Source organism: Aegilops tauschii, chromosome 3 (genome assembly GCF_002575655.3).
Source record: "Aegilops tauschii subsp. strangulata cultivar AL8/78 chromosome 3, Aet v6.0, whole genome shotgun sequence".
In the NCBI taxonomy this organism is placed as follows: Eukaryota; Viridiplantae; Streptophyta; class Magnoliopsida; order Poales; family Poaceae; genus Aegilops; species Aegilops tauschii.
Window position 1 is genome coordinate 606,837,477 of NC_053037.3, and position 16,700 is coordinate 606,854,176.

Genomic DNA, 16,700 nt, shown 5'->3' on the forward strand with positions numbered 1-16,700 from the left:
GTGATATCGACCACCTCTCCTTCTCCGAGATATTGGTCGAACAACAAGTTCTCGTATATCTATCCGACACTACCGGCTACATATATACAATAATTATCTCTTACAATACAATCTCCTAATTATATTGTAGGAACACAGGGTCCACATAGTATTCTCCGTCTTCAGCGATCACGTGGTCAAGGAAGAATGCCGCCAATTCCTCTTGAATTCCTCGCATACGATCTGGTGCTAGGAGTTCATCCCGCTTCTGAAAAATCTAATTTGAAGAAGGGGGTCAATACATATATATATGAATAAATGAAACTCAACACAAATGATGGTAATAAAATAAAATTATGAATATTATTGCTTACGCACTTCATATTGTTCTTCAGTGTAGCCCTGCTCACAGGTATGGTAGCGGATGGACTCGCAAATGTAGTATCCACAGTAATTATTCCCGGGTTGCTGCCACAACCACTTTACAAGAAATAGAGGTCAATCAAACTGATAAGCAAGCATGCTAAATGGTATTGATCAAACTAGCGCTTGAATCACTAGGAGATGCGCGGAACATGCTACTATACTACTTACTTTCGGGTGTCTAAATTGCAGCTGGTTCGGCAGTCCCGGGGTTTTTGAGGTGAATTTTCTCCAAACCCTGCCAGACAAAGAAAACAATTACTTGATATCAGGAAATGAACAAAGTTGCTGATATGGTGGATAATGATCGATTTAACTTACTTCTGGAGCATTTGAGTCATGTTCGCATAGTCCTGAGGATCTTTTCGTCTCGAGTCTAAGACGGTTACTACTCCCGGCTCAAGCTTAATCTCTAGGAAAATATAGTGGAAGCTGCGCATGCATGCATAAGTCATCAATTACATTACCATAACCTGGACTAATAAAGGGAAACCGAATATGCAGAAGACAGTAACACTCACTTGAAGTTGTAAGGAAAGAGTATTATATCTTTGTTTTGATTTATTACCAACGATTGTAGCAAGTTGGCCTCGGTATCTTTGGCATGAAATTTAACCTGATAATCATCTATGAGATTTGTGTTAATGAACCCAATATCACCGATTTGTCTTTTCTTCAATTCGGCGATTTTCAATCTGCATAATATAGTGAGGATAAGTATAAATACATGCAATGAAAGAGCTGACCTATGTAGAGAGACTTAATGATAGAAGTAGTACTACTTACAGACAGTAGCAAGTGATCGTCGTTTTATCGAGGGACTTTAGATTGTAAAACTGGAAGAAATCCTCAAATGGAACATTCAGCAGTTCAATTCCAACGAGGTCATGCTCCGGTTTAACTCTCAGCGTTAAAGTACTCATCCCATCAGACTCTCTACAGGTTTTCATGTACCAATCATGTAGTCTTCGCATCATCGTGCTTAGAGATTTGACATCTTTGACGAGAGGCTTCCCGTAATGGTATTTGTGTTCGTCCACCTCCATGATTTCATAATGTACATCGTCGGGCAGGTAATCTCCAAGATCGGTATAACCGGGCACCATACCCGGATCATTAGCGACGATGTCTTTTGACACCTTGAGCGGGGGGCACGATTGGTTCTCTTGTTCGCCGAGCTGGGCAATTTTTTCCCAGCTCGTCGTTCTTTCATCCTTTTACCACTGACAGTACTTCCCGACCGCTCCGCTTCGGCATATGCCTTTGCAAGAACGCGCTCATAGTTGCCTTTTGGCGGAGACTTTGGTGGTTTTGTCAGGGCAGCCAGAGTGCGCTTTGCTTTCACCGGATCTACCTTCTCCTCCGGAGGTGGCTGTTTCTTTGCTTTCACTGGGTCAAAGAAGTTCTTCACTTCGGCTCACACGATCTTCGCGTTCTCCTCCTCGGTCCTCTCATATGGTAACTTCTCTGAAGTCTTCAGAGAAGGACCGAATCTGTATTGCCTCCCGCCTCTGGCAGCTGTACTGCTAGACGCCGGCAGAGCAGACGGAGCGGCTGCGGCTGTCTTCTTTCCTTGCTTACGAGGTGGAGGAGAAGGACTACGACGCGCCGGAGCAGCCGCAGCGGCGGCGGGTCTCTTCCGCCCTTGCTGACAAGGCGGAGAAGGAGGAAGCTGGCTGCTCTGGCGCGCCGGCGCTGGCGGAGAAGGAGGCGGAGTGCCGCCACGCGCCGGAGAAGGAGGCTGAGTGCCCTGATCACTCGCCGGAGGAGGAGGCGGAGGAGGAGGCGGAGTGCCCTTATTCGCCGGAACCGTCCAGTTCGGAAGCTTGATGAGCTCCTTCCGCCATAGGCATGGAGTCTTCAGAGCTAAACCCAGCCGAGTCTCCCCTTCACCGGTAGGGTGGTCAAGCTGGAGATCCTCAAATCCCTCCGTTATTTCATCCACCATCACCCTAGCTTATCCTTCAGGAATCGGCCGGCAGTGGTAGGTTGCGCCGGGTTCAGTAGGTAAAACAGAGCCAACAGCCGCCTTGACTTTCAAGTTTTGCCATTCCGCCATAAGGTGGCAATGTTGAGACTCCGTGATAGCATCCACGGGGTAGCTAGGAGTAGCCGCATGCTCCAGCTGAGGCAGCTCGGTGGAAGCCACGCTGCTTCTACGCTGAGATGGCGGTGTAGCTTCGGGGGCAGTTTCGGCATCTCTCTTGTTGTCTCGTTCCTCTAGCACTTGAACCCTTTCGTGGAGACGCTGAATTTGGATCTGCTCCACTTTTTTCCTCCTCTCCTGGGTTTTGTAACCGCCCGCGTCCGGAAAACCAGCCTTCCATGAAACGGAGCCTGGCGTGCCTCGTGTCCGTCCAGGGTGCTCAGGATTCCCGAGGGCCATCGTGAGCTCGTCGTTCTCTCTGTCTGGAACGAACGTCCCTTGCTGCGCTGCATCGATATAGTGCTGAATCTTCTTGACGGGTATTGCAAGTTGCTCGTCCGTCCAACGACACCTCCCTGATACAGGGTCCAAGGTTCCGCCAGCCCCGAAGAACCAAGTCCGGCAACGGTCTGGCCAGTTCATTGTCTGTGGTTCGATCCCTTTATCAAGCAGATCCCTCTCAGACTTGGCCCACTTAGGCCGGGCTTTGAGGTAGCCACCTGACCCCGTGCGATGGTGAAGCTTCTTCTTCGCAGCATTCATCTTGTTTGTCGCTGACATCTTCTTACTCTTTTCCGATGTCTTGTGGGCCACAAATGCGGGCCAGTGATCTCTGATCTTCTCATACCGGCCGATGAATTCAGGTGTCTCTTCTTTGTGGACAAACGTTTTCAGCTCATTCTTCCACCTCCTGAATAGGTCTGCCATCTTCTTAAGAGCATGAGACTTGATTAATTGCTCTATAACTGGCTTCTCAGGATCCTCCTCTGGCGGTAGGGTGAAATTTGCCTTCAGCTCAGTCCAAAGATCATCTTTCTGCATATCATTGACATAAGACACCTCAGGGTCTTCCTTCTTAGGCTTATACCATTGGTGGATGCTGATCGGGATCTTGTCCCTAACTAGAACCCCGCACTGAGCAGCAAAAGCATCCTTTGTCCGGAGGGGTTCAATCGGTTGGCCGTCGCCCGCGATTGCTGTGATCTCAAACCTTTCATCTGAGCGCAACTTTCTCTTCGGGCCTCGTCTCTTTACCGCAGTTGTGCTCGATCCGGAGGGCTAGAAAAAAGAAGAAAGACGAGTGTTAATTAATATGTGTACATACCAAAAAAATGAATGCATCAATTAGCTAGTCAGCACAGGCTTAACTAATATATTTACCTGGACGGACTCTGTTCGGTCACCGGAGCCGTCACCACGGGCTCCTTCTTGCACCAGCATTGGGTCACCGGAGCCATCATAATCATGTCTTTCCTCCTCCACTCTTCGATCACCGCAGCCTGCTTCTTCACCCTGTTCTTCCAGACCATCATTGTCGTTAAGATACGACAAGATATCACCTCTGGCTAAGATTATGTCCCCCAACACCTCTTCTGCTTGCTCGTCTCGTCCGTGCTCCATTGTTTCTGCAAATATTACGACATGGCAATTATTACACAAACATGACAGCAGGTGGATATATTAGTGCAAACGTAGACCTAGCTTATTCCGGGTTTGGGGTGGCCTAGGCAACGCTTCAAGGGTAGGGGCGCGGCGGGAGGGGGTAGGAGACCGACATCGTTTTTTTCTAGGGTTTGGGTGTCCTCGAGAGTTTTGGTCGAGCGAGAGGGCCGGGGGGTGCTCCCGTGGTATAAGTTATCACGGTCGAGAGGGGGTATACATATCGACCGTCCATCATGTCGAAGTTATCTGGGAGGGAGTTATATATATCAACAACGACGACATACATACACGGGAAAATAATGTTATCGGGGAGGGGGTATATATCGACCCCCCCCCCCACGTGTTGAAGTTATCGGGAGGGGGTTTTATATCGACAACGACGACATACATACACGGGAAAATAATGTTATCGAGGAGGGGGTATATCGACCCCCCTCGTGTTGAAGTTATCCCCCCTCGTGTTCAAGTTATCGGGAGGGGGTAATATCGACAACGACAACATACATACACGGGAAAATAATGTTATCGGGGAGGGGGTATATCGACCCCCCCCCCACGTGTTGAAGTTATCAGGAGCGGGTTATATCGACAACGACGACATATATATATATATATACACGGGAAAATAATGTTATCGGGGAGGGGGTATATCGACCCCCCCTCGTGTTGAAGTTAATCCCCCTCGTGTTGAAGTTATCGGGAGGGGTATATATCGACGACGACAGACCCGATAAAACATAAGAAAACGAAGAAGAAATAAAAAGAGGAGAGAAGAAGAAAGGAATAGAGGAGAGGATTGAAGAAAAAAAAAGAAGAAAAAAAGAAGAAAAAAAAAGAGGAGAAGAAAAAATAGAATATTTTCTATTTTTTTCTTCTTCTCCTCTATTCCTTTCTTCTTCTCCTCTTTTTTTTTCTTCTTTTTTTTCTTCTTTTTTTTCTTCAATCCTCTCCTCTATTCCTTTCTTCTTCTCCTCTTCTTTTTCTTCTTTTTTCCTCTTCTTATTTATATCTCCTCTTCTTCCTCTCCTCTTCTTCTTTCTTTCCTCTTCTTATTTTCTTCTTTCCTATCCTTCTTTTTCTTCTTCTTCCCTTCCTAGCTAGATATATAAAACTTTTCTAAAATTGTAACTTTTGCATATATAAAACTTTTCCATGTGGATCATCATTTCTCATATATATCGAATATATATCCATTGTCATATATAAAAACTTTCTATATATGAACAAAAAACTTTCTATGAACAAAAAAACATTTTTGACATATATATTCATACATTTTGAACATCTACATACATACAATTTTTTTTGTTCACATACACATATACATCACATATGAACAAAAAAATTAAACTAATAAAAAAAAAACAGAGCCGGGGCGGCGGCTCTCACAGCGGGGGCGACTAGGACGATGGTGACGGCGGGGGCGGGGGCGGCAAGGGCGCCGGCGCACGGGGCCGGCACGGGGCAGGGGCGGCGAGGGCGCCGGCGAGCACGCGCGGGCCGGGCAGGGGGGCTCGGGGCGCCGAGGCGGCGCGCGCGAGCAGGGGAGCACGAGGCGGGGTGGCGCGTGGGGGCAGGGCGACGGCGACGAGCACCGGGCGGCGACCCATCGAGGCAAGGGGGCGGGGCGACGGCGATGAGGAGCGGGCGGCGACGGCGAGCACGGGCAGCCTGGCGGCGTCGGGGGCAACTGGCGAGGTATGTCGAAAATTTCCTAAGTGTGGACTTATATAGGAAAGCCTTTAGTCCCGGTTCGTGGCACCAACCGGGACTAAAGGTGGGCATTAGTCCCGGTTGGTGCCACCAACCGGGACCAAAGGCCTCTTTTCAGCAGCCCAAAGGGCGGGAAGCGGTGGCCTTTGGTCCCGGTTGGTGGCACCAACCGGGACTAAAGGGGGGGCATTGGTCCCGGTTGGTGCCACCAACCGGGACCAAAGGCCTTGCGCTGCCCGCGGCCAAAAGTTTAGTCCCACCTCGCTAGTTGAGAGGGGCTCGGAGTGGTTTATAAGCTCCACTGCGGCTGCCCTCTCGAGCTCCTCTCAAATGCAGGCTTACGGGCCTAATGTCACACTGTGCTGTCTGTTGGCCTATTGGGCCTTCTGCGGGCCTGAATCCTGGCCCAGGTTGGGTTTCTACTCGTATTCAGGCCGTGGTGGCCCAATAGGTGGCAGTTTTTTAAATTTTTTGCATTATTTATTTTCTTTTGTTTTTTGCTTTATTTTTAATTCTTTTTGCTTTTAGGTCAGCAAAATTATAAACTGTCTGTTAGTGCCATTAGTTTTAGAAAACATATAAACTTTCTATTAGTGCCATTAGTTCTTTATGAAAATTCTTTTTGCTGTATTTAGTTTTTTTATTTTCTTTTTTGCTATATTTATTTTGTTTTATTTCTACTTACAACAAAAAACTTATTTATTTTATTTTATTTTGTTTCTAATTACTTATTTATTTTACTTTATGATAATTCTTTGTGCTATTAAAGTTTCTATCAAAAAAAGTTCTTTATGAAAATTCTTTTTGCTTTTAATGATTAAAAATAAAAAAGAGGCGCAATGCGCGTTGATTTGCTTCAAGCCTTTCGGAATAGTGTAGACTGCACTGCACATAGCTCGATGCAGTCTACCTTATTCCTCAAGGCTTGAAGCTAAGCAACGTGAGCATTGCGCCTCTTCTTCATCGTCTCTGCACTCAGGGCTTATAAACCGCTCCTAGTGCCTCTCAGCTAGCGAGGTGGGACTAAAAAACTGCTTAGCTAGTAAGAAACTCTAGTACCGGTTCGTGCCACGAACAGGTACTAAAAGTGCTCGTGGGGCCACAGCCTCATTAGTACCGGTTCGTGGCACCAACAGGGACCAAAGGGTGGAATTGGTCCCGGTTCGTGCCACCAACCGGGACCAATGGCCTTGCACAGCGGCGTGCTGGTGAGTTTAGTCCCACCTTGCTAGCTAAGAGAGAGCCGCACCTGTTTATAAGGTGCGGTGCGCCTGAGCTGTCGAGCTCCTCTCTAAAGCAGGCTTACGGGCCTAACCTCTCTGCACTCAGGGCTTATAAAGCATTTCAAATGAACTCTGAAAAGGTTGAAAGTTGGCATGGTATCATCATTTCATCCACATAGCATGTGCAAGAAAGTTGAGAGGGTTACGGCAAAAACTAGATGCACTTCTTGTACAAAACGAACAATGGTATCATACTCGTCTATTACAAAGTTGGCATGCTATCATCATAATAGTTGCGGGAGAAAGTCTTCACTTTTTCTTCGCTTGTGTCATTTGCTTATTGCGCCGTAACCATGGATAATCTTCATCGTTTATCAGGATGCTTGGGTCAGCCTTGACTTTGAAGGGAGGAATTTCATGAAACTTTTCATAATCTTCAGACATGTCTGTCTTGCCCTCCACTCCCACAATGTCCCTTTTTCCTGAAAGAACTATGTGCCGCTTTGGCTCATCGTATGATGTATTCGCTTCCTTATCTTTTCTTTTCCTCGGTCTGGTAGACATGTCCTTCACATAGATAACCTGTGCCACATCATTGGCTAGGACGAACGGTTCGTCAGTGTACCCAAGATTGTTCAGATCCACTGTTGTCATTCCGTATTGTGGGTCTACCTGTACCCCGCCTCCTGACAGATTGACCCATTTGCACTTAAACAAAGGGACCTTAAAATCATGTCCGTAGTCAAGTTCCCATATGTCCATTATGTAACCATAATATGTGTCCTTTCCCCTCTCGGTTGCTGCATCAAAGCGGACACCGCTGTTTTGGTTGGTGCTCTTTTGATCTTGGGCGATCGTGTAAAATGTATTCCCATTTATCTCGTATCCTTTGTAAGTCAATACAGTCGAAGATGGTCCCCTGGACAACGAGTACAACTCATCACAAACAGTGGTGTCACCTCTGAGACGTGTTTCCAACCAACTGCTGAAAGTCCTGATGTGTTCACATGTAATCCAGTCGTCACACTGCTCCGGGTGTTTGGAGCGCAGACTGTTCTTGTGTTCATCGACATACGGGGTCACCAAGGTAGAGTTCTGTAGAACTGTGTAGTGTGCTTCAGACCAAGAATATCCGTCCCTGCATATTATTGAGTTCCCCCCTCCAAGCGTGCCTTTTCCAGTCAGTCTCCCCTCATACCGCGATTTAGGGAGACCTATCTTCTTAAGGCCAGGAATGAAGTCAACACAAAATCCAATGACATCCTCTGTTTGATGGCCCATGGAGATGCTTCCTTCTGGCCTAGCGCGGTTACGGACATATTTCTTTAGGACTCCCATGAACCTCTCAAAGGGGAACATATTGTGTAGAAATACGGGCCCCAGAATGACAATCTCGTCGACTAGATGAACTAGGACGTGCGTCATGATATTGAAGAAGGATGGTGGGAACACCAGCTCGAAACTGACAAGACATTGCGCCACATCACTCCTTAGCCTTGGTATGATTTCTGGATCGATCACCTTCTAAGAGATTGCATTGAGGAATGCACATAGCTTCACAATGGCTAATCGGACGTTTTCCGGTAGAAGCCCCCTCAATGCAACCGGAAGCAGTTGCGTCATAATCACGTGGCAGTCATGAGACTTTAGGTTCTGGAACTTTTTCTCTGGCATATTTATTATTCCCTTTATATTCGACGAGAAGCCAGTCGGGACCTTCATACTGAGCAGGCATTCAAAGAAGATTTCTTTCTCTTCTTTCGTAAGAGCGTAGCTGGCAGGACCTTCATACTGCTTCGGAGGCATGCCGTCTTTTTCGTGCAAACGTTGCAGGTCCTCCCGTGCCTCAGGTGTATCTTTTGTCTTCCCATACACGCCCAAGAAGCCTAGCAGGTTCACGCAAAGGTTCTTCGTCACGTGCATCACGTCGATTGAAGAGCGGACCTCTAGCTCTTTCCAGTAGGGTAGGTCCCAAAATATAGATTTCTTCTTCCACATGGGTGCGTGTCCCTCAACGTCATTCGGAACAGCTAGTCCGCCGGGACCCTTTCCAAAGATTACGTGTAAATCATTGACCATAGCAAGTACATGATCACCGGTACGCATGGCGGGCTTCTTCCGGTGATCTGCCTCGCCTTTGAAATGCTTGCCTTTCTTTCGACATTGATGGTTGGTCGGAAGAAATCGACGATGGCCCAGGTACACATTCTTCCTGCTTTTGTCCAGGTATATACTTTCAGTGTCATCTAAACAGTGCGTGCATGCGTGGTATCCCTTGTTTGTCTGTCCTGAAAGGTTACCGAGAGCGGGCCAATCGTTGATGGTTACAAACAGCAACGCGTGCAGGTTAAATTCCTCCTGTTTGTGCTCATCCCACGTACGTACACCGTTTCCATTCCACAGCTGTAAAAGTTCTTCAACTAATGGCCTTAGGTACACATCAATGTCGTTGCCGGGTTGCTTAGGGCCTTGGATGAGAACTGGCATCATAATGAACTTCTGCTTCATGCACATCCAAGGAGGAAGGTTATACATACATAGAGTCACGGGCCAGGTGCTGTGATTGCTGCTCTGCTCCCCGAAAGGATTAATGCCATCCGCGCTTAAACCAAACCATACGTTCCTTGGGTCAGCTGCAAACTCAGCCCAGTACTTTCTCTCGATTTTTCTCCACTGCGACCCGTCAGCGGGTGCTCTCAACTTCCCGTCTTTCTTACGGTCCTCACTGTGCCATCGCATCAACTTGCCATGCTCTTCGTTTCTGAACAGACGTTTCAACCGTGGTATTATAGGAGCATACCACATCACCTTCGCAGGAACCCTCTTCCTGGGGGGCTCGCCGTCAATATCACCAGGGTCATCTCGTCTGATCTTATACCGCAATGCACCGCATACCGGGCATGCGTTCAGATCCTTGTACGCACCGCGGTAGAGGATGCAGTCATTAGGGCATGCATGTATCTTCTGCACCTCCAATCCTAGAGGGCATACGACCTTCTTTGCTGCGTATGTACTGTCGGGCAATTCGTTATCCTTTGAAAGCTTCTTCTTCAATATTTTCAATAGCTTCTCAAATCCTTTGTCAGGCACAGCATTCTCTGCCTTCCATTGCAGCAATTCCAGTACGGTACCGAGCTTTGTGTTGCCATCTTCGCAATTGGGGTACAACCCTTTTTTGTGATCCTCTAACATGCGATCGAACTTCAGCTTCTCCTTTTGACTTTCGCATTGCGTCCTTGCATCGACAATGACCCGGCGGAGATCATCATCATCGGGCACTGGTTCCTCTTCATCTTCAGCAGCTTCCCCCCTTGCAGCATCATTGGGCACATCGTCTGGTTCCTCTTGATCTTCAGCAGCTTCCCCCGTTGCAGCATCACCGTATTCAGTGGGCACATAGTTGTCATCGTCCTCTTCTTCTTCGCCGTCTTCCATCATAACCCCCATTTCTCCGTGCCTCGTCCAAACATTATAGTGTGGCATGAAACCCTTGTAAAGCAGGTGGGCATGAAGGATTTTCGGTCAGAGTAAGACTTCGTATTCCCACATGTAGGGCATGGACAACACATAAAACCATTCTGCTTGTTTGCCTCAGCCACTTCGAGAAAATCATGCACGCCCTTAATGTACTCGGAGGTGTGTCTGTCACCGTACATCCATTGCCGGTTCATCTGCGTGCATTATATATAATTAAGTGTGTCAAAAACCATTACAGAACATCATGAATAGATAATTAAGTGACCAAATTAATAGAAGTTCATCATCACATTAGAACCAAAGTACATACATAGTTCTCATCTAACAACATATATATAGCTCTCCAGAGCATCTAATTAATTAAACCATACATTGAAACTATGTAAAACATTTCAATGCGAAAACAAATGCGATCATAATCGCAACCAAGGTAACAATTGATCCAACGGCATAATGATACCAAGCCTCGGTATGAATGGCATATTTTCTAATCTTTCTAATCTTCAAGCGCATTGCATCCATCTTGATCTTGTGATCATCGACGACATCCGCAACATGCAACTCCAATATCATCTTCTCCTCCTCAATTTTTTTTATTTTTTCCTTCAAGTAATTGTTTTATTCTTCAACTAAATTTAACCTCTCGACAATAGGGTCGGTTAGAATTTCTGGTTCAACCACCTCCTAGATAAATAAAATCTATGTCACGCTGGTCGGTATATTTGTCATAAACAATAAATGAATCAAATAGTTATAAAAAGATAATATATACCACATCCGAATCATAGACAGGACGAGGGCCGACGGGGGCGGATACCAAAACCATCGCACTATGTAATAAGAAGGAATAAAATAGTAAGAAAATTAGACAAGTATCTATCTAAAGTAAGAATTTTTTTCTTTCAAAAAGAAGATAAGAACAAGAGGCTCACCACGGTGTTGCCGGCGACGAGATCGGCGCAGGCGGTCGACGGCGGTGAAGACGGGAATGGGACGTGACGGGCCGCTAAACCTAGACAAATCTCGAGGAAAATGGAGCTTTGAGGTCGAGCTTCGAGAGGACAAAGCTTAACTAGTGTGGCTCGGGCATTTCATCGAACACCTCATGTGCATAGGAGGTGAGCTAGAGCACCACAAAGCCCTCCCCTCGCCGGCCAGAGAAAAACAGAGCACTGGAGTGCTCTGCTCGCGGGCGAGGGGTATATATAGGCACCTCATTGGTCCCGGTTCGTGGCATGAACCGGTACTAAATCCGGGCCTTCTGTCCCGATTCATGCCAAGAACCGGGACAAATGGTTGTGGGCCAGGAGCGAGGACCATTAGTCCCGGTTCGTGGCTCGAACCGGGATAAATGGTTCCATACGAACCGGGACCAATGCCCACGAGGCCCGGGCCGGCCCCCTGGGCTCACGAACCGGGACGAATGCCCCCATGGGTCCCGGTTCGTGACTGAACCGGGGCTAATGTGAAAACTGCCCTATGACCTATACCCTGTTTTCTACTAGTGTTGGCCTTGTAATATGTTATGTACTATTTCCATTAGTGAACATTGGTGCGTCTAAATGACACAATATTCTACGATGTTTGAAAACTCTTTATGGGATTTAATTTTTCAAATGTTACTCTTATGTTTGGTGTAGGATGTTCGTTTCTCAAATATATTTTTATCATTTTCCTTTATTGGTAGATCTATGTTCTATTGTTTAAGAATCTTTTTTACAAGCCACCCACCCTTTTCGGAATACCCTAATAACAAATTGTGTTGTCCAGGTAAACTAAGGTCCTGAGCACCACATTGAGAAAGAAAGGGAAGCCAAGGGCCTAGGTTTTAGTTTGGATGGCATCTACTTAAGATAATGAAAGGTACAAGATATGCATGGAAACATTCTTTTGACTTGTACCATGTCAAGTTATCAGTGTAAAGAAATACTATGTTGCACAGAATATTATCATGACACACTAATAGAATAGTATGGAAAGGTGTTTGCCTAATGGATGATGGGTACAACTTTAGACCAAATAATGCAGTACTTTTTCGTACTTACCATTGCTTCCATGCTAATGCCTTATAATCCTAATACGATGGTTGGGAGATAAAGGAAGCATTTTTTTTTGTCTATGACCCAAGCAAGTGCACAATGAGAGTGATGGACCCAAGAGTTCTAACATTGCATGAGAAGCTTGAAACGTATTAGCAGTAGTTAGTTGTGTCTTTATTCTGCACGTGCTAAATTATAGCGTTTATTGAATATTGTGGATTTCAATATTATTAGGATATCTCTGCTTTATCTTTTCTATAAGTGAAATTCTTGTATTATTTATAGTGTTAGTCGAGACGTGGATTACACGTGCATGCTTACTAGTGTAGTAAAACCTGCGCTATTACTGGATGAAAGCTATAACGCAGGTGATACATCCCACGCTACTGCTACCCCGATCCACTCCCACCCCACCGAACTCTCTCGTGAATCCCTAAAAAAACTCTCGCGAACCTCACCCCCACCCCTTGGTCGACCTCCTCTCCCCCACGATCTCTTCCCCGCCGCCGCCACCCATGCCGGCCGGTTCCGGCGAGCTCCGGCCGCGCGCAACACGCCCCCAAGCTCCACCCCTCCCTCCCCCACGTCCAGATCCGTGCCTCAAGGCCTGCATCCTTGCCCGCGGCTAGGGTTTCGGGCGCCTCCCGTGTTCTTGCCGGAATCCACCACAATCGGCGATGGCGAGGCCGGCGCTTGCGGGATCCGTCACCGGTGTTGCCCAGGTAGGCCATTCCCCTCCTTCCTTGGTCGGATCCGCCCTCTCCTCAAGGATGTACTGTAGCTTGCAAGTCGAACCAGGATCCCTGTTTCCATGCACGCCCCAAGGATGTACTGTAGCTTGCAAGTCAGTAACTCTAGAGACAAACCCAGTCACCGTTGCCAAGTGATACAATTGGATGACAAAGGCTCGAGACATTGGTTATGCAGACAAAGGCTCGAGACATTGGTTATGCAGTAAAATCTTGAATATATTTTACTTTCTGTTGTTTGATTTTGCCTGGCAGGTGCAGTGGGAGGATGAAGATGAAGAGGACGAAGCGGGCGACTATGAAGAGGTGTTGTGGTGGAGGCAAGATGCAAGGATATGTATGTTCTTCTGAACTTTTTTTGGTACCAGAATTTCATAACGTTGTTGTTACCATGTCCATGGTGAATTGTGTTTTCTATTTTCTTTCACAAGAATTGAGATTTTAGTTGGTTATAAGGGCCAAAAAGGATAGGAATAGGGCATGATGAATCTGAACTATCCATCAGAGAGCTTAGCAACCAAAGTGACGCTCTTACATATGCAGTTAGAATCCAGAAAATGTATTTGAACAATCCATGGTTCCATGTTTGGCATTTATTGGATAATGAACGAACAGTTCTGAATTCTGAAGCTGCTTTATTATTCAGCTAGACTGAAAAAACATTCAGCTATTAATTAATTAAGCACAGCAAAGATGGTATTTACATGTAATTAAGCTAAGTCTGGCATCAGGTGCTAGACGGAGGAGAGATTCAGTGACCCAAGGATGGACCAAACAGCAGCAGCAGCATCACAGTAGAACAGTAGTAGAAGAAGTGATGATGCCCAGTCTCCTCCAAATGCACACTTTTTTTAAGAACAGATTAGCTCAGTGCTTAACTTGTCCATGCCTCAAGGTCTGCACCCTTGCCCGCTGCTAGGGATTCGGGCGCCCCCGTGTTCTTGCCGGCGAGTGCCCAGGTCCGCCCGCTGGCCAACGAGCAGCACCCCGCACCTGCGCGTGCCCAGGCCGACGAGCAGTACGGGGATTGGCCGCGGACGGAGACGAGTGCAGGCGCCGCAGCAGGAGAAGCAGTGGTGGCGGCGGATCTGGTGACCGCCGGGTCGGCTCGTCGTGTCGCCGATAGCTTGGAGCAGTCGGTTCCGGTCCGTCTACTACTCGTGACTGGGAAGGAAGGATCATGTTGCTGATAGTTCAGGTGTAAAACTGTATCTTCTCATATAGCATTATTTCTAACGGCAAGTGTATTTTGGTCTACAATATTATCAATCTACAGAAAGGATGTTATGCGATTCAGCTTCCCAGTAAGGCCTTACTGCAAAAAAAAAAAAAAAAAAAAAAAAAAAAACCAACTACAGTGCTGCAGTCCTACCGTTTTATCCATCAAACTTTGTTTCTATGGTTACTATTTTTATTATTTCAACAACTGGTAGTGAAGTTAAGGCGAGCATTGGAACATTGGTTGTTGATAGTCTTTTTCGATGGTCCTCTATCTGTATAGCATTACAAGCAACAACCACTGAGCCATGAGAGTCTTTCTAGATGGTATTCTATCTACTCTTACAAGAAACATGCAATGAGTTATGGTATATATTTCCATTCTCAAAATAACTATCTTTGATGCTTCTGAATATTTAGCTTTCAAAATGACTTTACCGAATATGTAAGATTCTATGCCTATAATTTTACTTTTTCACTCTTAAATTTTGCAACAGTATGATACTCTATGTAGTTCCTCAAGATATTGTTCTTTATTAGGAGGAATCAAGGATTAAATTTACTGCAATAGTCTATTTTACACACACACACATTATTACTTAATACATCCATGTGAGATAAAAAAACGTACTGATATTTATATTTTTGATATAATATAAGTGCACCTGCTCATACTTTTCAATAAAATCACTACATTGGTTTGAAAGAAGAAACTCATCATTTCCTTCCAATTTAAGACCGCACTAGAGAATATACATAACAACATCTATTTGATTCGTGTTACAAATTTGCAAGTGCAACAGCTTAACTGTCACTAATATATGAAATGTTGCTCTAAGTCTCTTATGAATGAATGTTATTACAAAAATTTCCTTATAAATATAGTAATAAATGGGAAGTTATCATGTCGACTATAATGACCAGTGATATTTATAATGACCAAGTGTTGTTACTGCTGATGATTACTAGTAATACAACAATAATACATCTGCAACCAAGGGTTAAATTGAAATGACCTGACAGTAAAGGGTACAATGTTGGTAATAATCTGTTGTTGCTGATGCCTTCTTGCTTGCTTGCTTGCGAATGACCTGGGAATTACTCCTACTTGGTGCACAAACTTTGCTTGTTGCAATTTGCCTCAAAAGCTTGGATTCAGAATCTATAATAAGATTTGGTCATGCCTAGCACTGTATCCTTCTTAAGTTGGGTTTTCCCCAATTTCTAGGATTGGTCTGTTAGGTACTGCTTATAATTCGTATATACTATGCTGCTGCTATATGCTTTTGTTTCTGCTATTGTTACTTAGTGCTCTATAGGCTACTATTATACTGTACTAGTGATCCAGGTTCTTTTGAGTTCCTAGTAGTGGTCTTGGTTCATTGTTTAATTTCAGGATTTGTGATTTCCTAGTAGGGAACACATGGATATGAAGCTACGGCGGCGACGAAGACGATATCGACATGGGGCTGCGGCGACGATGATGACGACGACATTGACATCGACATAGGGCTACGGCGGCGACGAAGACGACGACATCGTCATGGTGCTGCTGCGGCGGCGACGACGACGGCATCAACACCATCAACACGGCCTTGTGGAGGCGCCGACGCCGACGACATAGACGCGTGGCACATATTGTGTGTGTGTGTGTGTGCCCGCGCGTGTGTGCGTGTGTGCGTGTGCGTGTGTTAATTATCTACATCAGATATGTATGATTGATGATTGACTGTATGCATAACATGTATGTATTGTGAAATGCATGTCTAAACTGAAATAGGTAGACTTTTATTTTTTTTAAATCCTAATTTGTTACTAGTAGCGTGGGTGTATCATAGAAGCGCTACTGCTATTCCTTTACTAGTAGCGTGGGTGTGAAATACTAGTAGCATGTGGTACCAGCGCTACTAGTATGTCTGTTTAGCAGTAGCGTGGGGGAAAACACACACTACTACTAAAAAAATAGCTGTAGCGTCATAGCAGTAGCGTGAGAACCTACGCTACTGGTAGTCTAAAAACCCAGGTAAGGTTTTTCCTAGTAGTGTTCAGAGATGTATTATTGCGTGTGATGCCAAACAGATGATCAAGGATCTAGAGAGTAGCGCACGGGTCGGGATGGATAGATCATCACTGAAATTAAAGTAAGAGTCGAGAATCTTACATGTAACTTCATATTTGAAGGGAGGGCGGCAAATGTAGAGGCCCAGAGCTTAGTAATTTTTTTGCTTTCTTTAGATAGGGGTCGCCACATGTGACTCATTCAACCCCATGACCAAATATGTATTCCACT

The 16,700-nt window shown here is 45.7% G+C and overlaps 1 protein-coding gene across 6 annotated transcripts; it reads left to right on the forward strand.

Annotated features, from left to right (window-relative positions):
- Nucleotides 1–12,822: 12,822 nt before the first annotated feature.
- LOC109769627 (uncharacterized) lies at nucleotides 12,823–16,187 on the forward strand. Of its 6 annotated transcripts, none has more exons than XR_012205738.1 (4): nucleotides 12,825–13,165; nucleotides 13,448–13,529; nucleotides 14,112–14,390; nucleotides 15,824–16,187. XR_012205738.1 is itself a non-coding variant. In XM_073511284.1 (3 exons), the coding sequence occupies exons 1-3, from the start codon at nucleotides 13,121–13,123 to the stop codon at nucleotides 14,285–14,287; spliced, it is 327 nt and encodes a 108-aa protein (XP_073367385.1). In that variant the 5' UTR covers nucleotides 12,823–13,120; the 3' UTR covers nucleotides 14,288–14,488. The 6 variants fall into 6 exon arrangements, 2 of the variants coding, with proteins under 2 accessions (XP_073367385.1, XP_073367386.1); XR_012205736.1 differs by having other exon boundaries at nucleotides 12,826–13,165; nucleotides 15,827–16,187; XM_073511284.1 differs by lacking the exon at nucleotides 15,824–16,187 and having other exon boundaries at nucleotides 12,823–13,165; nucleotides 14,088–14,488.
- The last annotated feature ends 513 nt before the right edge of the window (nucleotides 16,188–16,700 follow it).

What these genes read in the sequence shown, in the direction of transcription:
- LOC109769627 (XM_073511284.1), top strand. Translation starts at nt 13,121, where the DNA reads ATGGCGAGGCCGGCGCTTGCGGGATCCGTCACCGGTGTTGCCCAG. An exon ending in CCGTCACCGGTGTTGCCCAG is followed by an intron (nt 13,166 to 13,447) that starts GTAGGCCATTCC and finishes TTTGCCTGGCAG; the next exon opens with GTGCAGTGGGAGGATGAAGA. An exon ending in GAGGCAAGATGCAAGGATAT is followed by an intron (nt 13,530 to 14,087) that starts GTATGTTCTTCT and finishes CCATGCCTCAAG; the next exon opens with GTCTGCACCCTTGCCCGCTG.